Here is a 26,052-nt window from a genome sequence, read left to right as displayed (position 1 = left end):
GACTATACACACACCAAGCGATACCGCAGGGTACTAAACTGTCTCTATATACTGCTGCTCCGCGCCGTCGCCGCCGCCGCCGCTGCTGCTGCTGCTACACTTGAAAAGTGGCTCTACGCGCAACTCGGATTTTACACTAAACAATACGCGTACAAAAGTCGGTGCTTCTCTCTACGTTGCCGAATATAATATTATTATAACAATATAAACGTGTATCGTTGTCGTCATTGTCATTATTATTATCGTGCTCGGCATTTTCGTTTTCGATAAACGCGTTTTTCCCCTTCATTTCGCGTTTTATATTGTTCGCCCGTGGTCCGGTGTTTGGTATTTGCGATTTTTATCGCTCTTTGTTTAATGTTTATATCTTTTTTCCGATAATATCCGGTTTCGTTTTTAGTTTTTTACGCATCGTATATACTATCAACGCCGCCCGACATACGAAATCGCGAAATCTGCGACGACAATATGATTGAACAACAACTAATCGATGTATCTGATGCGACATGGTCGTCGTCGACGGTACCGCCGCCGCCAACGCCGCCGATGCAGCCGCCGCCGCTGTCGATTCGGCAGTACGCGCCACTGCAATAATAATAATATAACGATAGCGCCGCCGTCGTCATCTGCCTCCGATGGTGCCGAAAACGGGAATATTCCATCCGCGACACAGATGTAGTGATGACGCTCCTCGCGGCACAACCGTCGTCGTCGTCGTCGTCGGGACCACGTCGTAAACGGACGATTATATTTGTCAACCGCGGTTGGCAGCTTCTCGCAGTCACAGGTACATTTAATACACGCACATAATATACAAATAGTATGAAATTTAATAGCTATATATTATACCAAAATAACTGCTTAATAACATGATTAAATAAAATTATATAGCTACTTATGAGTCATGAATAATGACAGTTGCACGTAGGTATTACTCGAGTATACGTATTTTATATTATTATGATGTGCTGTCGGAACTCAGAATACGATACATTATGTCATTATTATACATATTCGATTCGATCGATTATTATGTATTATGTATTATTACGATTCATTGCAAGGGACAGTGTTGATTTCCACTATATTATTATTACTATTATTACTACGAATTATGATGAATGTTTGTAATAAGAATATAATATTATATTAATTTAGTATAATATAACGACGTATAATAGGTACATATAATTATGCAATATATTGCATGGGTTTCTGTTATACCTATTCATCAGTTTTATTTATCATCTAAGTAAATATTATCATTATTACCTTTTATATATATTAAGTATAGGCAAGTAGGTACCTAATATGTAACATAAATATTCAGTACAACATTTTCTAGTATGAAATGTACAATTTAAAATCTAAATATGAGATTATAAAAATTATTAAATTGAAGTATAATAGAAGTAAAACAAGAATAATTATATTGCCATCATAAATAAAACTAATCGATGTAAATAGGTAAAAATAAAAAGTGCATTATTAAAAATAATAAATTAAAAAGGGGAAAGTAATAAGTAAGTTGACGCACTTCTTTACAGTTGGACAGAAGGTTTCAAGTGTATCTCTAAGTATTAATTATGTTCACTTAACTATTTAAAAAGATGCTGAAATTGAAAATCGAAAAATTCTTTTCTACCATAAAAAAATATGTCTTCAGGAATGAAAATAAAACACATAATTGAAAAATCAATAAATTTATGGCTCCGTTTAAAAACTAAAAATTATAAGTACATTAAAATCAAATTAAGTAATAATATACTTTATTGATCAGAAAATTACAAAAAAAAATTTGTTTTGTAGTACAAACATAATATAGACATATAGTTGTATTTATAAATGCAATACTTTCAAATTTTAAATAAAAAAAATTAAAGAACAAATATTAATGATTGATAATATCTATTCATATCATTTTTATATTAACTTAACTTTATTTAACGACGATTAATTAGCTTTTTTGCTGTTAATTATATTATTGATAATTTAAAATAAATAAATTAGCCATTTTAATATAAAATATATTTAATTCTATTAAAAATGGTTTGAAAACTAAAATTTTAGAAACAGTAGGTACCTAAGTACCTATAAACAATGTATAAACGACTATGATAAATACCAATAAATTATTACGCTTAATTATTCCTGGAAATAAAAAAAATAACAAATTTAATATTTATATTATTGTTACGAGAAAAATATATTTCCTTAGGTTTATCGTTATTTGAAATAAGTAATTAAAGTAGCTACAAGACAAAAAATAATATGATATGATTAATGAAAACAAATTATTATTTAATGAGAAAATTAGCGATTATCAATTCATACAATTTTCTTCTAAATCATAGGTATAATAATAATAGGTACTTATGAAATATAGATATACCTATAGCAGTATAGTTGGACGAATGATAAAAATTTAGTATTTAATGTATTTTAAATAAATTATTTACCAAGAAGTAAGCTTTAACTTATTGGTCATTAGCCTACATTTTTATTTAAATTAATTATTTACTTAACTATATTATGATATTAAAATGGCTACTTTTACATTTTTTTTTTAATTCTTTAGATAATACATTATCTTATTTTTTAAATTTGACATCAATATCAATAATACTCAAGTGGATATTTTTTTCCTTTATCAACATTTAAAGCCAATGGTAGTTTATTGATCACTGCTTTTAGTATTATTGCTTTGATTGATCTTCATTTACTTAATTATTTTTATTTAAGATTTCTTATTATCTCATTATATATATACATTATACATATAAGTATTTTAAATCTTACTATATAGTATAGTTTATATTATATAAATTTTATGTAATTATTAAGAAATTTTTTAGTATTTTTAGTATTGAAACTATTTTCACTAAGATAATGATTTAGGTATAAAAATAGTATTAGAATATTCACTATGTAAGTATCAAATGTTGTGGTTATGAGTAAAAAAAAGGTAATATCATATTTAAAATATTATAATGTAGCGATAAACTATCTATATAAATCCTATAAGTTCATAGTAAAGTTTAAACGATCAAAATGGTTTATATTCATAGTGTGTATAAATATACACATAGATCGCTATTCATTGTATTTAAATTTTGGTGCTCAGTTCTCACTTTTACGAGTTAAACCTATTAAAATGTTCAATAATTTGTATGTGAATTTGCACAGCCTTATCATAATAATATATTTATATACACATATCTTATTATTATATGTATTGGTAAATGTAAAATATTTAGATGAACGTGAAAATACACTAACTTTTACATGTAATGTTATGTTTATATGCATACGTCCAAACTATGTCTGCATTATAGTTATTTCTGTTGAATGTATAAATTTATTTACATTTTTATATCGAAATAAGTATAAAAAAAGTTTATAAAATTATCAATTATAAGATATATCTATTTTACACAGTCAATATAATACGATAATAATGTTATTACAACAATAATGAAAAGTACATTGTGCGCAGTACACCTATGGTATAGTCAGTTATCATAAATTGAGACGAATTAAATTTAATAAAATTTGATTTATTGAGATTTAAATATTCTACTACACCTATTACCTAGTAAAACCATTTATTATTTAGTGACATTTTGCATAATACATCAAAGCTGTAAATATAATCGCAAACATTCATAAAATATATATGCGCTTATTATATAATACGTACTTATGTACACACAGTAGTAAAGTACTATAGTAGGTATACATAAATTATTACTTTATTTAATTGTGTCTATTTTCGATAGTTAATATAATGTATTTCCATTAATCCATAAATTGATATAGGTAATACAAAGTTTATAATATTATTAGGTTTTATACTTTTATTCTTATTGAATAGATAGTCATTGTTAATAGTTAACACTAATGAAATTTAATATAAAAGTTATACATTTTATATTATATTACTATAATGTTAAATTAATTTTAATGAAAATATAATAACATGAATGGATAACATGATTTATTAGTAGTAATTAATTGATGAATTTACACGAATATAATAGACTATTACACAACGTTTAACTTTATTCAAAGGAGTGATGTTTGAAAACGGAAATACTATTCTATGGATAATAATAGAAATATGATCATAAGTTCGTGTCTTTTGTACCGAGATAATATTTTATGAACAGTATCATTGAGCAAACATTATATTGTATACATAAATATACACAGTTATAAACAGTTATATACAGTATACACTATAATATAGTCAATCGCATAGTAAGAGAAACGATTTACCCAAAAATTGTTTGTCTCTAATAACTGTTTAATATAATACCAATTATTGCAGTTGATCAATAAAGTTTTCCATAAATCACATAATTCGTACACTAAAACAAATTACTTTGTATAAGCCTAAAAGTGAAAAATGTCGATTGTTGATCAACTGAAATAACTAGTTGAGCTAACATAATTTTCGGATAAAATTATAAAATAGAATATGGTTTTCTTATAAATAATAATAGGTATCCGTGTATGATACCTATACTAAGAACCTACTTAATAGTGGTATTTATATTATTATATATACAAATGAAAAAACACAATTTCAGTCATGCAACATGCATGACTCATATAATAATACTAATTATTGTTAACAAAATAAAAACAGATATTTTAAATTTTCAACAAAATAATATAGCTATATAAAGCCTAAATAAATGTATTGATTTTAAAATAGTATTTTTTTTAGTGTGGTAAAAAGTGCAAAAATAGTTTTATGTAACACATGTTTTTGATTGAAAAGTGAATTTAGATTGTGCTTTGTATTAATAAATTGGATATTTATACATTTTTTTTTAAGATTTGGAAAAAAAAACTTATGAAATAACTTAACTTAAAGTAGTTTTAAATTGTGTGTGGTGTATGAGAAAGTTATTGGTTTTATAATAATTTGTCCTTTTTTTGCGGATTTCTACTTAAAATACTTTTTTTTGGTTCTCAGTAAAACGTCCATGGCATTTTTATGCTGATTATTCTTTATAATTTTATTTTATTTTTTTTTAGCAGATTCCGAAAATGTTTCAAAAATCTACCATATTATAACAACAAAAATTACCGAGAAAATGTAAATAATCACTAAACATTGATAATTTTTTTACTAAACTAAGCTTTTAATTATTTCTGGAATTGCATAAGTAGTCATACTAATACCAAGTTTCATCAAGTCATTTTTTTCGTAAATGATAGTAAAAATAATAAAAATAAAATTGCTATAGCCACTATAGTTATTAGTGCTTATACCAAATAATATTCATTATATTAATTCATTACATACATGTTAAAATATGTTTCATATCACGGTTTTGTGTAAATAAAATTATAACGCATTGTATTAATAGATATTACTAATTATATATATTTAAAAAACTACAAATTAAAAAAAAAAATGTTTAGTATATTCAAATTAAATTACATCAACTAAATATTTATACTTTATTTGATACATGTTTTGAATGTTTAAAGGGTTTATTTGATACTATTATGTACATATTATAAAACAGGATAGTTCAAACTGTTCGAAACATTAAAAAAAAAAATGTAATTCCCAATATTTGTATAACGAAAATATTTAAAGATACCCTGCTGTAGTTTGTATTGTATCCTGTATGTAGAATATAGGTTATATATGTAATCAAATAAAGAATAGTAGGTACCTACTTTTATTTTAAGAGACTATTACACAATCTAATGACATCGTGAATCGTGATCGAGTATTACTATAATAAAGAAAGACAAAAGAAGTAAGTAATATCATCATAAAAACCTCTCTTTCAGGTAGAACCTAAAGTCTATAGTCTATACTCTATAAAAATAGAAAAAACCATTGTTTCATGAATCTCCGAAAATCAGGAATTGAGGCAAAATATTCTTCTTTTCATTCTCTTCATCATTTATAAGTGTATCAATCTATTGTTTCCATCAAACCTATTGTATTATGCAATATATTTTCAAAGCTAAATATTCGTCGTGTTTGAGATATATTTTAGTTGATAGTTTATAGTATGGAGAAGAATTTTGATATTAAAATTGAAGGAATGTAATTCTAAATGCTTTTTACATAATGAATTTAAATATAAATATAAATTATTTTCTATGAATATATATATAAATTAAATTTTCAAACAACAAAATATGAAATATTACAATATAACTTAAATTGTGTTATTAAAAAAAACCGATAAGTCGCTTTGCTGTATATTTAAATGTTAAATATATATATTATGGAATTTGATCTTATAAAATAACCACAAAAAGCTCATTATAAATTCTATATTAAATGGGATAATATGTTAGCCACTTAATCATGCATAAAACATTAGTGACATCATTACTCTAAAATATGAAATTGTTTTTGTTCCTGATAATTAGATATAATAAAATAATCACTAACATGGCTCAATTTTTTTTTTATAAATTTGAATACAAATAGTGAATATAATTGCTTAAAATTCCATTATAACATAATATTAACATTTTTTCCCGTTACGGTTGTAATTAGTTATTTTATAATAAACTTTATAGTACCTACAGTATTTATATCATGATTATACAATTTATGATAACTATTATATTCAGTGCATGAAACAAAGTATGCTATATGTTGAATTTTATATCACATGGTAGACTAAAAACTTATGTTAAAATATATTTTACATATTTTTTCTTATTTATACGCAAGCATATTTATAACTAATTTATTGTCAATTTATTTTAGTAGCTAAGTGTTGAATAGATAATAGGTATTGTGTATAAGTATATTAAATTAATCTACATTCTTAATTTTAGAATATTTATGATTTTAGTAAAAGTTATAGTTTTCTTTAAATAGGTACATCTTATTAGGTCATTCAGTCGATTTTCTAAGTTATCATTTATAACATTTATGAAGAGAGTTGTAATTTCTTAAAAAAAATTGTTATATATACTAGATATAATGTTGCGATAAGAACAAATATTATAATCATAATACCCATGTGTTCCAAATCACGTATACAATATTTATTAATATACCTACAATGAGTTTTCTAAGTTAAAAATATAGGTTGACATAAAAAAAAAACCATAAAAGTTTCTAATACAAAAAAAAAAAACATTATGTAAAACACAAATATTGACTAAAAAAATAGGTCTTTTTAAAAAAAAAATCTTTTATTTTGTATAAAATTTTTTTGATGTATTACTTTATTATTAAGTTTTAGGACTATGCAATTATTGATACAATTTAATTCTAAGGCGCATTTTATCTACAAGATACTTTCTATCTATGTAGCCTATAAACCTTTATTCTTCATTTCTAAATAGGTTGTCTAAAAGAAAATATCGAACTAAATAATGCTTAATACGAATCATATAAAATCGTGAAAGGGAGAAAAATAAAACGTAAAGGTTGAACTTTTTATTTTTGTCTGTATGAAAAATCATAAAATGTAATTTATAAATAAATAATAAAATATATTGTCAATGGTATAAATATGGGATTATAATATAACTGTAATGGAATAATAATCATCTATTAAATAACAAAGGAATGAACATTTTACTTTGTACGTGAAACGCATAATAATAAGCCCTTAGTATAATGACAATAAAAATATTAAATAATTTTGAATAATTTAATGAATTTGAATACCATGATAACTATAATGATATAATTTTATTGTATTTTAGTTATTATTTTATTTTAATGGGGTTGTATTAAATAATTTATAATTTCAATTTTGTCACATTGTACAGACTTTATTTTTATTAAGTTTAAAATCTTGCCATTTATATTATGGATTATAATTAAGCTTATTTATGAATTATTGTTATGTTTTGTAATATTTCCAACGAGCTGTTACAGTTTTAAAGTCCGAAGAGAAAGATAAAAACGTAGAAATGAACAAAGAAGTACAAAAATGTTTCCGCTACGCCAACCCTTCACCCTCTTGTATTACAAACAACGGCTGATGAAATATAGGTAGTGATGAGCTCTATACTAAAAAGTATAAATTTTACTTCAACAAACGTTGTAATGGTTCAATTCATGCTCCAGACATAGTTTTTATAAAAATAAACTGCGTTATATTACGTAGAAATATTAACTCATCAATATATACTATTATATACTTTATAAATATTAAAATGAAATTTAGTTAAGTGCCTAATTATGGCATATTTTGTTCTATAAAAATTAAGATATAATATGAAATATCTATCCGTAAAAACATATATACAATGTTTAAACGTTAATTGAGAATACTCAATATCCTACGTAGAGCCCTACAATTTGAATTTTATTTTTTAGTCGATTGTTATGTCATAAAATGCACATTTTTATGACCTTTGAATTTTTTAAACTTAACTAGATATACTCATGCACAGGACAATTTTTTTTCTTAAGTAGCAACTACCTATTTTAATTACTAATTATTCTTCACACATTATATATTTTTAATGAATTTTGGTAGTTAAACTAACTTTTTAAGTACAAAATTAACCGAATTTATAGCAATTCAACCAAATATCTGAAAAATGTACGTGATTTTTAGTTTTTTGACTGTAACTTTGAAAATAATTATTCTAGGATTGTTTAGGTTTGAAATTTTCAACTTCATTTACTAAGGCGATATTTACACGTTACTTAAATTTTAACTACTGTATAATTTTCACTTTAATTTGTGAATAAATTATAACTTATTATACTGTACATGAGCATATCTAATTAATTTAAAAAAATTCAAAAGCCATAAAAATGTGCATTTTATGTAATAACAATCAACTAAAAATCAGAATTCAGATTGCAGGGCTTTACGCAGAGATATTATATTGAATGTTCTCAATTAGCATTTACACACATTGTATATAATATATAATATATGTAAATATAATTAAGAATTAATAAAGTATCAATATTTTAAAGTATTTTGATTTTTAAAAATTAATTTGAAAAATAATTTGTACAAATATAAATAATATCTATCAACAGTCTTTGCTATATTGTTTTACGAATATTTTATTCAGTATGAAAGCTAAAGACTAATAAATAATAATAAATAACACAATAATCAACATTATAACTATAATGTTGTTGTACTAAATTATGCATTATAGACGTTAGTACTTATTTTGATATATTTATTAAGTTAATATATGTATAAATATTAAATAATAACGAGTTATTTTAAAATTAAAATAATTTAAAAACAAATGCTTGTAAAAACTATCACTTAATTTTTCCGAAATAAAAAATATTTTCATTCATAATTGCTACGTAGAAGATGCAAGTGTTCAATTTAAATAATAATGAAATTACGACTATAATAGAATAAAATTATTAAAAAATGGACTCAAGTTTATAAAGATATCCAATAACATTCTTCTCGAAAATAAGCTGAATACCATGACGTTATCTTTTGATCTCTGTCATTGCAGAGAAAATGCAACATTTTGTCTTTATTAAACTTACTTACCAGTTACCTCTTACCTTTATATTGTTCTATATAAATTTAAAATGTTATTCATTCACCTTTTATTTACATTTAACATTATTATAAGTTATTAGTAATAAAAATATTATAATTAAGTTATACCATTGTTGTAACTCATAAGTCATAACTAATAATATATAAAAAAAGATCAAATATTTTTTTAGTTAATGTTAATTATTTTATGTACCTATTTGAAGTTAAAATAATTGTATTTTTACTAGTTATCAACTATCAATATATGTAGAAATTAGTTTTTCACACAAAAATAGATATACAATGCATTTATTCGCGAATACAGTTAATGTTATTTTCTCTCATAGATTAAGTTAGTAAAAAGATGATAACTTATAAGTTTATTTATGAGTTCTAGTTATAAAATATTAAAAAAAATAGTTCTTAGGTAGTAAGGTTAGGTTATATGACCTACCGAAAAATACTGAGTCTTGATTAGATAATGCTTATTTAATTTGTCCTCTGTCAATATTAATAAGTAATAAATATTATATTTTGTAATACAGGTATGAAAATATCTGTTTAGTATTGTATACTGGACCATACAGTACCTACTATAGTGTTGTAAATTATTTTTTATTATTCAAAAATCATTTTGTTTGAAAAAAATACAAAAAATATAAGTAAGTAATAAGCATTTACCTAAATTATGGTTGTACGATGTGTGATAAATTAATTTTATGAAACATTAAGACAATTATGCCAATAAAAAGATTCTTCAATTATTTTATACTTGTTTTATTATTAGATATAACCATAATTTATAATTATATACATTTAAGCTATTATGATACTTATGAGTTAGAACAGTACTGAGTATGGGAAATTGCTGGTCGAGGAGATAGGGATATAGGATTAAGGATAATAAAATCTAAAAGAACGTTATTTTCCTTAAATAAATTTATAAATCAAAATTATTCTCCAAATAAAGGCCATATATGACAGTAATAAGACTTATTCTTAACCTATGGCTGCGAAGTATGGACTACCACTAGTATTACCGAAAGGAAACTCAGGAATTTGAAAATAATGTGAACCAATCTTGAATCTATAATAACAAAAAAGAATGGTGAAGAAAGAAAATTTAACAAAGAATTACGGACAAAAATAGAAATGGTATCAGACATCAGTTATCACTTAAAAAAAAAAAAATAAAAATATGAATAAATAGCTATGATATACGATGCCGAAAAGAGAAAATGATATACACAGAACCGTTTTTGAGTGAAAATTAGTAGAAAAAAAAACTTAGGAAAGATGGTCGAATTTTGTGGAAGAAGACTTTATCTAAATGGGAATATAAGAATGAAGAAAATGAGTTAAGAACCGAGAGAAATAAAGAGAGATGGTGGTGAAAACTTTTTGAGAGTATCAAATGCTAGAGAAAGAAGAATAAGATATATGATATCTAATATACATTTCTATATATTTTGTACATCTTATATTATGCTGATGATTATGATATAAGCTAAATTATTGTTAAATTACATTCGTAGGAAATTCTCAATTAATAATAAAATGACAATCAAACTTAGTTAATAACGAAAAAATAAAATATTTATCTATTTATTAAAATAAAATTGTTCATTTTTTATTAACAGGCGAAGAGATTCATATGTTCTATTGAGTTGTTCAATATATCAAATTTTGACAAAATGAAGTTGATTCCTTCCAAAGCACTACTTTCATACGCTTCTGGATCAAAAACTAAAGATTTTATAACATGTACTATAATTCTTCTCTTTTTAATTGGTGGTAAGTACTAAATATTTTTAATATAAAATTACTAAACAATTTTTGTAAATAAATTTAAATTATTGGAAGAATTTAAATTTTAAAATTTACAGTCGTTTAGTTTTATTTACGTGCTCTGAGTATGAATAATATAAAATAGTCGATATTTTTAAACATTTTATACTTATATTAAATATTACCATATTTGATATCTATGAGTATTGTTTATTAAGTACCTACTAATTTACAGTGAAACTTCTCTGAACCAGTACTTCCAAATGATGGACATTTTTTTCGGGAACGAGAAAATTTCACTACTTATCTATAGGAAATCCTTTAAAAATGGGACATTCTAAATAACGGTCACTATTATGGCTAAGTTTAAATTTTTATTTTTGTTGTTTTTATTTTTTAAAATATATTTTATTACAATTATTATACTATTTTACTTTATATTATCCATCGTACAAAATGGGCTTCTCATTTGGTAACTGGTATTTTTTTTTAAATAATAATACATACAAGTATATTTATTCATACAAATTATAAGTATATATAATAAGTGTATCATTTTTTTTTTTTTTTTTTTTTTTTTTTTGATATATTTTGATATTGTTCATTTATTTATTTATTTCCTCTTTTCCAATTTCCCAAACATCGAAAACCTCAAAATATACATACATATATATGTATATTTGTTAATAATAATTTATACAATAGTTTAATTTTATTCATTACGAATTTTTTGTGCATTTTCATTTCTTTCTAATGACCAAAGAAATCATATAAACGATCCCTCAATTCTATATCAACTCATAGGTATCATCTGTCTTAAATTTACAATTATAAGAGAATAAATTGGGCTTATCAAACTTTTGGAGTGATAACCTTATTACTAAAGTTATTTTTTAAAAAAGAAAAATTAAAACACTCATGATAATAAATCCTATTATTTCTTTAAACATCACTGTCTCTAAAAATTAAAAATAATTATGTATTTAAACTTTCTCGTATATCAATAACCTATTTAACTTTTAAAGTAAAATAAAATATAAATAGATTTTTCATTGTAGACACTAAGTTCTTATAATTTTATTACAGCTCAAATATTAAAAAAAAAATTCATCTTTGACTTAATTTTATACTTAAATATAATATTAAATAGTGATAATCATTATAAAATGTGATTATTATTATTATTATCTTTTAGGTAATGGTATTATTAATATTTAATCATAATTAATTATTATTAATTTAAAGATTGGTACTTAATAATTTGTTTTTGCCGTATCTAATCTGATACTCTTGTTATATTTAATCAATCATAAATTATCTATTTATTATTTTTTATTTGTTTCATTCATAAAGGCATTGCATAAGAAAACATTTAATATTTATATATTCATATTTATTGAAAGTGATTTAAAGTTGTATATTACAAAATATATAATATCTCGTCCTAAGACTTAAATCAACAGCTGCAAAAGATCGACGTATTAAAGTCACGCACTTATATATTGTACCTAGTGTCAAAAGTTTTTAATCTACTTTACACAACTTCTTCTAAACTTTAATTGTATATGGCTCATTAACCTAATTTTTCTGTAACTTTCTCATTCTTCAACATTACTTTTATGTTTTAAAACTACACAATTTTTTGTAGCTTATTTAGCACTCAATTCTCTCTCTTCTTTGAAGCCTCGCTGAAAACATTTTTCCAACTGCCACTACTTATATTACACATTCGTACTTTAAAGTTATTGTTATTCGTTATATTCTAGTATTCCACTCTACCAAGTTTACAATACGCGTGTCATATATAGATATAAATCTGATTTCGTAAAATGTATAGTTTTACTTGATACAGATAAGTAGGTATCATTCTTCAAGAAATTATTATAAATTTAATCTTGTTTTATAATATTTCTAATTTAATTTTTTCATCGCATGTAAAATATTTATTTCACTTTTAGAGTTCTCAAAATTGATTAGGATTTTAACTATTTATGTATCATACTCTCATTATTAGCCTTATTACTCTTATTTATATTATTATATACCATAATCAAATATAATATGTTATGATTAAGTAACTACTATTTATTTTATTACCTTAATTCTTACGTAAGTTATCCCTTGTCCCTAAAGTTCAACCTAAAAGTTATTAAATAGCTTATAAATTATTTGATAACAATGTATAGCACAATAATCAAATGTACATTAAATAAAATAATGATAAATTCGAAGTATAAATATAATATCAAAACCCTTTAATATTGGAATTATATAATAATAAATTAATAAATATAGCCGATCGCACGGAATTATAGCTGATAACTATTGCAATTATAAAAGATTATATATATATATATTAATCTATTTTAAGTTTTTTGATACAACTGTAAGAAGAATGGGCAAGATTAATTATTGCAGTTAGCTTAAACAGAAATTTAAATTTTGTTTGTGATCTTTAATAGACTTGTTATTATTTGGAATTTTGTTATTAGGAATAGAAATAATGGAAGTTTATGCTGATTTAGACTTCATGGTAGGGGGTCTGGATGTTTGATTTTTGAGTTTGATACTTAATTTTTCGGCATTTGTGGATAACTTTTAAATTTGGAAAACCCTTGTAATTAGCTGTGTGATCGATACCGCAAAGATACACTTAGCTGGACTAGTAAAAGGAATATTTTAGGAACAACGATCTAAAATTTTGTTTTTCCCAAACTTTACGCAGTAGAGTGTACGACGAAAATAATTTGAAGTAGCTCCATAGTCTTGGCAATTGTAGCACTATGATGGACTCCTCTTCAATTTATATGAAAATTCTATTTTGATCTCAAGGGGTATAATAATGACAATATTGAACATTTCCGTATTATTAGTATTGGATTAAAAATAACGGAACGATAGCAGTAGTGATAGTGAATGACCAATTTTTCGAATTTTAGCGACGCATTAGGCAGAGTAATTTAGCTCGGCTAAAGACTGTAATGTCGGTGGTGAGAGTGGTGTGGTGCAAATTTCTTATAAGAACCCTATAAGCCAGAGGTGGCGAACATTTTTTGGGTCAAGAGTCAAATTTTTCAAATCAAGGTTTTGAACATTTTTTACGTGCCCAAAGTAAATAAAAATAAAGTTACACAATAAATATAGCAATAAAATGCATTTTACAAAGGAATACCATAATTTTTAACATAATTTGTTTCTTTGAATTTCTTATAACTAACATTTTATAAATAGCATAATTTTTCATAATTTTAGTTTTTCACGTGCCATTGAAATTTGACCAACGTGCCACCTTTGGCATGCTTACCGTATGTTCGCTACCCCTGCTGTAGGCTATACCAGGGGTCTCCAAACTTTTTTTTATCCGAGGGTCACATAAAATAAAAAAAGCTCTTAGCGGGCTAAAATGTATGAACACATTTAATTTTTATTTATAATTTATAAATTACAGCCAATACAGCTGATAATTGCTTGTACGTGCCATAACGACTATGGAAAATATACATATTTTTAGAATATTTACTGTTATTTGGCGGGCCTGTAAAAACTTATTCGGGGGCCGTATCCTACCCGCGGGCCGTAGTTTGGAGACCCCTGAGCTATACTGTTGTAATGGTGATGGTAGGAAGACATGGAAGTTTGTATTAGTCTTGATTACGTAATCTATGATTAACTTAAAATTTTCGTGATCATAAAGACGAATAATCTAAAAGGTTGGTGATAACAAATTATACTCATTTGTACCCATGAGTTTGATTTACATGTTTTTGAAAATGATGAAATCAAATATTTTTTCAACAAATATTGATAAAGCATATACCTAAATTATGAATTTGAAACTGATTATCACAGACTAATGTTTTGACATAAGAAGAAAAAAATTTCATCTTAGTCTTTATCAACTGATTGAGCAATGACGTAGCGTAACGATTCGGAGAGTTAAAGTTCTCAGCTTTTTTTACATTCTGTCCTGAAGTAATAGATGTCGTTTTGAATCACCATAATTTGCATATTTGACTTTGCATTCCGGAGTCAACATACCGTAAAAATTGTAAGGCATGATGCATTTTATTATTGATGGACCTTATACTACACGTAAAAGCAGGCACAAAGCGCGAATAACCGATGTTTGCGTAACTTATAAACTCAGACTAGTTATCATTACTTTATTTATTATATTGACAAAATTACAAAATGTTTTTTGAAATTTAGCATCAACCAAAATCGTACAATTTACATAATGTAGTTGGATTGGAGGACATAAGTAATTTATTTGAAATTACTTATTAGTTCAATACTATAAAATTTATAGTATAAATTATATTATAATATTAAACTCATCATAATATATTATAATGAACGAATACAATATAACAGTGATAATAAAAATATAATACATTGCATTGTTTTATGTTTATTTGAAAATCAGAAGTCAGCATTAGCAACCACAATGTAGTATATATTTACTACGCGTACTTACATTAAGACCCTTCTATCGGCTGATGATTAAGAGCTGCTACATATATAATGTAAAGTACTAGTAATAAAACAGCCCCTCGGGGACTCCGCCTAGTAGAGGGATCTCTGCGATAGTCATATTGTCAATATGAACAATCTAAACATCCGTTTTCCAGATGTGACTCAAATGTTTTATTTTATGCTAAACTCATTGCGTAGTGTAGTGAGCATAGTGTACACGCATCAGAGTAAACACTTTAAAATAGTGTAAAATTTTTTACAACGTTTTCAATAGTTACTGAAAAACGTTACAATATAAATTTAAAATAAATTTAAATCTTTTTAAAATAGGTAGTACCTATACAAGAATAACTGCTCAATTTATTTTTAAAATGATTCATTTTTGTACAATCACAAGTACTATATTTTTACTATTTAGTATTTGTAATTAAATTTATTTAAATATTACAAAATAATAGGTATAGTCTACTAATAAAAAAAAATTATAATTCCATTTTTAAATTTCTTATATTCTAAAATATTGTTTATTATATAACTATAAATGAATAGCAATGATACTCACCAGTCACCAGTTAATGTAGGTAGTAAGCATCTATTTAAATATAAGTATATGTTATAATGTGTTATGTAAAGCTGAACACTAACTAGTTAGAAAATTAAAGTTTGGTGAGAAAGTTAATTTATAACTTAATAGTGGTTTTAATTTATAATAACTTTATAACTTAACGGGTCTAATTCAATGCATAAATAATATAATCTAACGTGTTAAAAAAAGCTAGTTTTTTTAAAGGTTTTTTTGTCACTTCAAAGCTCTTAATGTTCCGTAAAACGTAGAATTAAAACTGACAATTGAATAATAATTAATATTTCATATTTTTTTATAATAAATTGGTACATTTAAAAAAATATTATTTTTTATTAATCCGTAAAAATTATTGTAATACACGGTTTAAAAACACTTAATGAAAATGATTTAGATTTGAACAAATAGGTTTGTTCAGCTTCGATTTTATATAGATTGTATTTTTATTTCATATTATTTATCTGAAACATTGGTTATAATATTACTTATTCTTGAAGACGTGGTAATTCTAAACTTTAAAGGCTGACTCCGCAGATCCATTTTCATATGAAATACGTTTTCGCTAATTCGAAATGAAAGCAAAATTCTAGATATAAACTTCTAAATATGAAGCATTATTTATATTAAATCTTATTATTTTCTCCATTGATTTTCGATTGGATGTGATTTACTTTAATCGTAGAATAACTTCATATTTAGGTTGGTCGTATTGACACTACATTTAAGATAACTAGGTATATTTTCGTATTTATATATTATTCATAAATAATTATTCAATATAATACACGTAAACAATTTAAAATATATAAAACTTTTTACTAAAATAGTAAACCTTAATAATGATTAAAGTCAATAATTTATAAATATACTAGCCGACCAGTCACGGCTTCGTCCATGATTGGTTGTTTATTTTGCCTTCTGACGATGATATATTGATATGTAGAATTTTTATTCAAATTTTATCGTTTAATAATGTGATCGGCAAGTAAATATAAAAAACGGTTAATAAAAACGTATTGAGATGTTTCTGGCGATTTAAGTATTAGATAGGTATAACTATTTAAAAAAATGTTAAATAGTATCGTCAAAAAATTGAAAAATTTAAATACACAAAAAAAATATAGACAAAAAAAATTAAAAATCAGGTGATGTGGTTGTCAGAAAATAGGAACATAAAAAGGCCTGTTCTTACGAACCTTGCAGAGAGGTCTCAAAAATTAGCCTTGTTTTTTAATTTTTCAAGAACTTTATTATTAACTTATGAGTTAATTAAATATTACAATAAAACAGTGTGAAAAATGCATGGTATAAATAGATAGATAATATCTTTAAATTAATTTAGATATTTTTAAAATTTCATTCCGTATACTCGTAATTATAACATGAGTGTTTTAATGGTAATTAATAATTATGGTTACAAAACAATAATTTTAATAATAATATTAGATGTGCATAAAAATTCCCATTTTTCTTAATTTATTTTATGTTTTTTGTTAGCAAAATTGGTACTAAAACCTTCAACAAAGGATATTTAGAGATTTTTTTTTCTTATTCTACGCAGTTGATATGTAGTAGATATAGGCGCGTCTTTAAATTATGAACTGTTGGTGTATCACATAACTTTTTATGGTGTAAATAATTTGTTGTAAAGGTATCTTTTTTGTGTTTTTATATAAATCTATGCTAAATTATTGACAGTAGATAAAAAAAGTAAATCCCATTATATATATTAGCGTATCAGTTGTATTTCAGTAATTATTAAATGTGTTAAACATTCAAAATAATGTATAACTTTTGTAAGTTTTCACAGAAATTGTTTACGTAACATTTTTCAACATGCACTTTAAGTTTAAGTTATGTTTGCTAAATTATATCTTCAACTCGAAATACAAATCTAGACCCATCAAAATTATTTTAATTATCTATACAATATATGTTCACAAAAATAATAATTTGTATTTTATAGTTTAGTTTTAAAAATGAAATCATTGGTAATTATGATAAATTCATGAAAATTACTTATATAATAACACAAAATAAAAAATGACTGTATTATAACAATTAATTATATATATTTTTTTACCATTATTATTAATCTATTAATTTAAAATCTATCTAAAATGTGTATTTTATATACTTCTACTTAAATTAAATGTTATATATAATATCATACTAAGAGATACCATTAAATATTTCAACTCTATGGTCTTAGAATTAAATGGATTAAAATAAGAAAAAAATACTTTATTTATAAATTGTATAAAAAATGGTCTATCTAAATGTGTAAAAAAATTTGTGCTGTAATTTAAAAAAATATGAGTTGTATTGTACTCAAGTACATCGAAAATGATACAGTTTGAAATTTTTTAAAACTATGTATTTTGGTACTTCTTATACCTAAAACACGCATTTCAATCCAAAGTCATCATCCAGTTGATATATTTAATGGTATCTTTTAGCGTGAACATACAGTATATACTGATCAGCTAAATACTTAAATTGATTATCTGATTGAAATATGCAAACTATTAAATTAAATTATTAATTAATATGTTTAATAAATTATATGCATATATACCTTATAAATTGCTAACAATTTTTCACATCAATAACTAGGCTATATTATTTAAATATATATACAATTATCATAAAAAATTATCATTAATACATATTATATAAATCAAATTTTCACTTATTAATGGAATTGTTTATTTTTTTAATTAGATACTTGAAAGCCTTTCTGTCATTCTAATAATTTTCAATGTTTTTACAGATGTCAAAACTATGACTCACATCTTGAGGCATCATCAGCAAAGAGACAATACTGGGCTAAGTACTTTAAGCCCTTTAGAGCAATTAACTTGGCCTCATTCAGATGTGAAGTTACCATGCGGAATTGTACCCGCTTTAAATGTTACGTCCAATTGGTTACAAATGAAACTTAAGTAAGTATATTCTTGCGATATATTACACAAACTCACAATTAAATTTAAACACAAACATTTACATAAGTACTTAGAGTTTAAAGAAATGTATTTAATTTTAATTAGGGGCTCCCTAATTCCTAAATATATATTCATGGTGATAAAATATATTATTCTAGATATAGGATATAATCTTATTATAAATTACATTATGTAAATCAATAGGTTATTTTATTAGAGTAAATTACCAAAATTTACTAAATTGTAAAATATTCTATTAAAACTGTAGGTTAGAGGTTCTCAAAAAAAATGCCGTAAATATAAATTAGGGGTGCCGTTAAATGTTTAAAAATATAGAACAATCATACAGTTTTTCATAAATAAAAAAAAATAACTTTATGAATTATATAGCGTTTGTGTTAAACGCATTAATTAATTATTTTCTTTTTAAACATAATATATGTTAATAATATGTTTGGTTATATCTACCAAGCTAAAAAATCTTAAAGTTATAAAATAAAAATATAAATATAAATACATGGTGTACTTTAGAATGCATCCGGATTTAAAAAATATCTTAGGTACTGTGAATCAAAAACGGTTGAGAACCTCTATTGATATCAAATAATATATAAAATAAATTGAATTTAAACAATATTAATAGTATTTAATTTGTAAGCTTCAATGGTACTGCGAATAATCTATAGGTATCTAAATTATGTTAAATACTATCTTACGCTACGTATATTTATTGGCATTTAGCATAATATATCGTATAGAACTATAATAAAATTAATTTAATCAATAGTTATATTATAATTAGTATTATTTAATACCTATCACGTTGACTGTCATGAGATTTAAAATGTGATCTCATAATACTTTGACCTAACCACCAAGTATATTTTCCCAGGTTCACTAAAATTTATTTTTGCAAAAATGTCTACCAATTTTTTTTTTCAAAATGTACGACTTTTTAATATTGTATTTCAAAGAAGTTTTTACAATATCAAATATCATGTCAAATAAAGCTGAGATCTCGGAATATAACTCATAACAAAATGATGTCACTATCTTAAAAAAATATAAATTTTTATTATTAACATGAAATCCTTAATTAAATATAATACCAAAAATGTAGGTACTTTATATTGTCGAGTAAGCACAACATTTGATAAAAGTAACTTACTGCAAGAATTTATTGGTCAGCCGACAATATGAGACTTTAGATTAAGTCTCAATTAATTATTTAATTTAAAATAAAAACTTAAAGTCTTAAATAATTATTTATTATTATTAAAGTACCTATTACATAATAACAAAATTAACATAATTTCATTTCAATTTCAATTAAATAATGCGTTATGGGTATTAAGTATGCATATAATTATGCATATAACCCATTGTTTTATTAGTGTTTTGCATTATTCAATTAGTAGGTATATTATTAAACAAAATTCAAAATATAATTAAAAAAATAAAAAAATTCTAGATGAGTGCTATAAAACCCTATTAAAAGTAACTAGTCTGTAAATTTCAAATCAAAGTAAAAGTATTGATAACTAAAACTTATGTCAAAATACCATTCAGTTTAAATTATGTTAATGATGTTATTATAAATGAGATCTCATAGTTAACATTTAGAAATTTGTTGAGTTTTTGAAAAGATCTTATGGAAAATTTGAGTGACATTGTGAAAAATCTTTGGCGGTCAACGTATTCATCATTATATATTGTAAATATATTTCAATTACAGATTATAAAATAATCTTAAAATTTATTTATTTTATTTTTAAAATTGATGTCTAATAATATATTACTGTTACTGTAATATTATCATAATGTTATTATTGCTATAGTTGTTATTAAATAAAAAATATGATTGTAAATACTTAAAAAAAAAATACAATTAAATAATAAGTTGATATACCTAAATAAATAACTGTTATATAAACTAAATCATGTGTTTAATAAATAAAATTAATTTGTTTAAATTATAATAGATGGCTGCACAATGGGAAGAACGTTGATCTTGGACATCGTTATAACCTAAACCATAACACTGGAGTTTTAGTTATTAATAATATAAGGCTAGATGATAATGGGATATGGCAATGCGTAAACGAAAAACAATTAGCTAGAGCAATAAATTTAGTAGTTTTAGGTATTTTATTTTTTTATAATAATAAAAAAGTATAATTAAAGTGTTAAAAATAATGATTTACATTTTAATTTTAGAAATTCCAAAAGAACCTTACTTATTAATCGACGGGCACCGTTTAGACCCGGGAAATTTATTTGTACCAGTAAAAGAAAATATGGATTTAAGTATAGAGTGTGTGGTTGAAGGTGGAAATCCAATGCCATCCTTACATTGGTTACTATTTCCAAGTAATTCAAATTTAGAAAATGAAGCCATGTCTTCAGGATTACTGCAGTCTAACGAATCGTATCAAGAAAAAGATATTAGTCGTAGTTCAGCAAAAATTCAAAGAGTACTTAGAGCCCATCACAATGCTACTGTGGCGTGTATAGTTACACATGTTACTCTTGTAAATCCCTTGAACACTACTATTCTTCTTGATGTTCAATGTAAGTTGTTTTTTTTAAATCAATTTATAAGAATAAACATTTACAACTTGCATGGATGCAGTGTCGTAATTATAAGGTTAAATATAAGTGACTCTCAAAGATTATTTATGGCTGTACACAATTTTGAATTATTATTTAATACTGAAGCTAAGTAAATTAGAACTTTTATTGTAATTTTTTTTTTAATAAGAAAATTATTAATAATTACTTTTGTTTCAAGAATATATAATATAATATATATATTTAAATAGTTTAAATAAGATCATATAAAATTAAAACGTTAGGATAATATATACGAACAAAGTAAAACATTAATTGAAGTAAATAATATTTACAAATAATTATCGTATTTATAAATAATTACGTCACTGCAGGCATTGTAAAAATAACTTTAAAATGTTTTATTAAGTCTAGCTTAAATGTTATATTGTGTATGTAACTACAAAGATTAAGTTTACTTCTGATAATAATCTTTCTTTTTTGTTCTCAACAATTTTTTTTAATTGTATTTTTGTATTTATAGATACCCCCTCGTTTGGAATTAGTAGAATTCCTGGATTTGGAATACCTATTAAAGAAAGTATTTCAGTGTCTCTTAAGTGTGATGTTGATTCAAATCCACCATCAACTCCTGTCTGGCAAAAAGGTACATTGATTACGATTTTTAAAATAAAATTTATTTCTAGCTTAATTATATTAATTGTTGTATGTTTGTATCAGATGATAGTGCGCCACCTGTTCTCCAAACTGATGATGGTTTTTTAAACTTTACATCAATACGAAGAAATCATAGTGGCTGGTATAAATGCACAAGCAGACATTTGTTATCTGAATATTCTTCAATTGGTTATTTTTTAAATGTTAGATGTGAGTAACGCATTAAAAGCATAATTTTAACTTACAATATAATTACTTAAATTTTTTATGTTTTAGACGATTTAAATGACCTTGATACATCGCGAAAAGAATTAATTGAAGAAGACAATTCTGGTTCCTCTGAATCGGTTGAGGTCACCGTTGGTGGCGAAGTTCAATTAGAATGTCCATCAGGACCTAGTGCGGCAATACCATGTTGGGCTAAGACTGGCAATGATAATGATCTACAACCAATAGGGCCAAGTAGTAATCTTCATATAGATCAGGTTTTATATCAAGAAGCCGGTGAATATAAATGTATTGTGGGCAGTAAAAATGAAAATTTAGAAAAGCTCAGGGTGTATACACTTCATTTAAATGTTGTCGGTTAGTATTTATTTTTTATTTATGTATTAGAATTTAGAATAACTAATCAGTTATCAATAGAAATACGTTTTTAATTTTATTCTGAAGTATACATAAATAACACAAATTAATAATTTTCAGGTGGTCCAGTGATATATACTGAAAACAGAACTATTGTTGCGCACGAAGGAAATGACACCCGATTGTCAGCAGAATTTTGTTCTAATCCAATGGTAAACAAAGTTTTTTGGATAGCAAGTGATAGAGTTATTAGACCAGGAACCGCTGTAGGACAAATTACAGCTCATAACATAACTGTAAGTATAAGGGAAACATTTAAGTAATAAATGTATACACTATTTTTGATGAAATATTGAATTTTCTTGTAAAATTTTTAATTTATTTTTTACAAATCAAAAATTACGTAGGTGCTTTATAAATATAATTGAACCGCACTTTCGCTCTCGTAGACTGTGACATTTATAATCACCTAAACCCCCCTCCCCCCTCTAACAATTTCATTAAGATTTAGGTGCTGAAGTTAAATTTTTAAAATAACTAAATTCTAATTGTTAATAATTTGGATACAAATGTGTCATTCAATAATATTAAGTATACTATAAAAACCAAGCTTGCTGATAGTTGGTAAACTTTCAGAATATCATTATTTGGTAGGTACCTATCACAAAAATTGTATTACAAAAATTAAAATATATAATTGTAAAACCTAATAGTTTAGTTTAAATTATTATTAAACACAATTTTACTATATCTATATTTAAACTAAGTAGGAATGTTTTAAAAAAAAGACAATGTACAATATTATGAATAGGTATACATGTTAAAATCGTTATATTATCGTTACAAAAATTACAGTATTAAATTGTTCTTGTAATGACTTAAATATGTTATTAATTTGTATATACAGAACAATCTCGGTAATTCAAATTTTTTTAACTAAAGAACTATCGGATTAATAAATATGACGTATGATAAGAAAAATTTAAAAATTGAGTTAATGTATTACTTATACCATTCATTGATTGAAATACATAAGCATATATTACGTTATTATCATTTTTATTTTTAAATAATAATAAAAAAATATTACTGTACCTAAAATTATTGAATTCATATTGGAATGTAAAAAATGGTTAAACTTCGTAAACGTATTTCGATTTTTGTTTCATAGTTTTTCTTTTTCTAAATTATTCAGTAGATATTCAGGTTTTTTCGTTATTTTTTTTTACCAGTTATAAAAACAGGAATACGGAGATTGTTCTATCTTATGATGATTAATCATACTTTATTACCTATAAATATTATTGCATGTTTTAGTCATCAACATCTTCTTATTGCCAAGTAGCTACTCTCACAATACAATCGGTAACGCCAGCGCACAGTGGAGAGTATAATCTGATTGTCGGTTCCGGTAAAACGTTAGTAGAAGCCACAGTCATATTGAGTGTGACAAAGAGTACACGAAACAGAGAGCCCGTCCAAACATCTAGTTCACATTCAGTTTGCTCAAAAATGTTTGATAATTACTTAATTATGTGTTTAGTTACGTCAATTTTTACGCATTTAAAACATTAATAACAAATTATTATTTACTTATATGTTATACATTATATGAAAAAAGAAAAAAGAACAAATTGTATAGAAGTTCTTATTGTTGTATAATTGTTGATTAATAATGCATGTCACACGGATATGTGGTCTAGGTAAAATATTTATAAAAAATAAATATTATATACTATTTAATAAAAATATTTTGAAAACAAAAATATGTTTGACACCAAGATATATAAAGATCCGTCTAACATAGAAAGCTGTAGAAACGCAAATTTAATAATAAATTATTTTATATTCCTAAAATAAAAGTGATTAGAAAATGTTTAAGATCTATGTATACATTGTCTATATGTGTCACTTTACCTAACCTTTATATAAACGTGTTTTGTGATAGTATAATATACAATATATAATATCATAGCATTTTTAATTCCTTGATGTTAGATGTATGTATGTATGTAAAATATTTATTTCCTAATCCTAATACATACTGAAATGATGGTATTAGTCATAAGGGACTAAATTTTTGTATTACAGTACTTACTCTACTATATAATAGATAAGTATCCTTAAGTCTGGAATAAAGTAAGGACAGGGTATGTCCTGGCTCGAATATTTTTCTATAAAATATTTTTTAATAGGCACATTCAATTTAAATTTAAAAAAATGTTAAAAGGTGTCATGAAAATTACTAAATGAGTAAAAGTGGTAATGGTGAAAAATGTAATTTAATATGGTACAACTGGTACAAGGTATTATTAAGTACTTACATAATTCTTGAATGATATTAATAATTAATATCTTTAACGTATTCAGTTATTACTGATGGATATTAGAAATTTTTGAACAATATTTATTTACTCGAGTTTCATTTTTTTATTTTTGTCAGTAATTTTTTTTTTAATATTTAATACATCTAAAAGTAAATTTTATTATGAAATATTTTACATTGTAAATGGTTTATACACATTTATATTAGGTACTTTATAGTATTCATCAAGAATGAGCTTCTCTCATATAGTCAAATCGCATTAATCTATCAGATGTATTAGCAATGCGTAAACTTTCTTCAGAAAACCTTATTTTCATACTGCAAATAATTAAGTTCATGATGGCAAAAAACATTTATTTTCCAGTAGGTATTCTTTTTGATTCAAATTGTCGTCACTTAAACAACTTTTAGTCTGTTCTGCTGCAGTTGAAACTGTTATGTATATTGTATATCATATTCACTTAAGTAATAGTTCTTGTCTAAGTTTCTTTAGTACAATTGATGTAATAAAATTGTACTTAAACTTATGTATATTTTCTATTGCAAATAAAAATAAAATAAATTAAAAATAAGAACTGTTAAATTTTACAAGGTTTATTAATACTTTAGAAAACAATTTTTTTTTTTTGAGAAGGA

The 26,052-nt window shown here is 24.1% G+C and overlaps 1 protein-coding gene across 1 annotated transcript; it reads left to right on the top strand.

Moving 5' to 3' along the window:
* Nucleotides 1-24,971, top strand: LOC112593888 (CD166 antigen). Its single transcript, XM_025338475.1, has 10 exons — nt 1-787; nt 11,126-11,279; nt 19,106-19,277; nt 21,260-21,420; nt 21,495-21,848; nt 22,372-22,494; nt 22,569-22,715; nt 22,782-23,090; nt 23,211-23,386; nt 24,408-24,971. The coding sequence occupies exons 2-10, from the start codon at nt 11,180-11,182 to the stop codon at nt 24,663-24,665; spliced, it is 1,800 nt and encodes a 599-aa protein (XP_025194260.1). The 5' UTR covers nt 1-787; nt 11,126-11,179; the 3' UTR covers nt 24,666-24,971.
* Nucleotides 24,972-26,052: the final 1,081 nt, after the last annotated feature.

This window comes from Melanaphis sacchari, unplaced genomic scaffold, assembly GCF_002803265.2.
Source record: "Melanaphis sacchari strain LSU unplaced genomic scaffold, SCAv2.0 Contig212_pilon_pilon, whole genome shotgun sequence".
Classification (NCBI taxonomy): domain Eukaryota; kingdom Metazoa; phylum Arthropoda; class Insecta; order Hemiptera; family Aphididae; genus Melanaphis; species Melanaphis sacchari.
The sequence above is the reverse complement of the archived record's forward strand: the minus strand, read 5'-3'. Positions and strand labels throughout refer to the sequence as shown.

Bases quoted from the DNA above. Each gene is read 5' to 3' on its own strand.
- LOC112593888 (XM_025338475.1), top strand. From the start codon at position 11,180: ATGAAGTTGATTCCTTCCAAAGCACTACTTTCATACGCTTCTGGATCA. The intron at 21,421-21,494 runs GTATTTTATTTT...TTTTAATTTTAG, and splicing joins AATAAATTTAGTAGTTTTAG to AAATTCCAAAAGAACCTTAC. The intron at 21,849-22,371 runs GTAAGTTGTTTT...TTGTATTTATAG, and splicing joins TATTCTTCTTGATGTTCAAT to ATACCCCCTCGTTTGGAATT.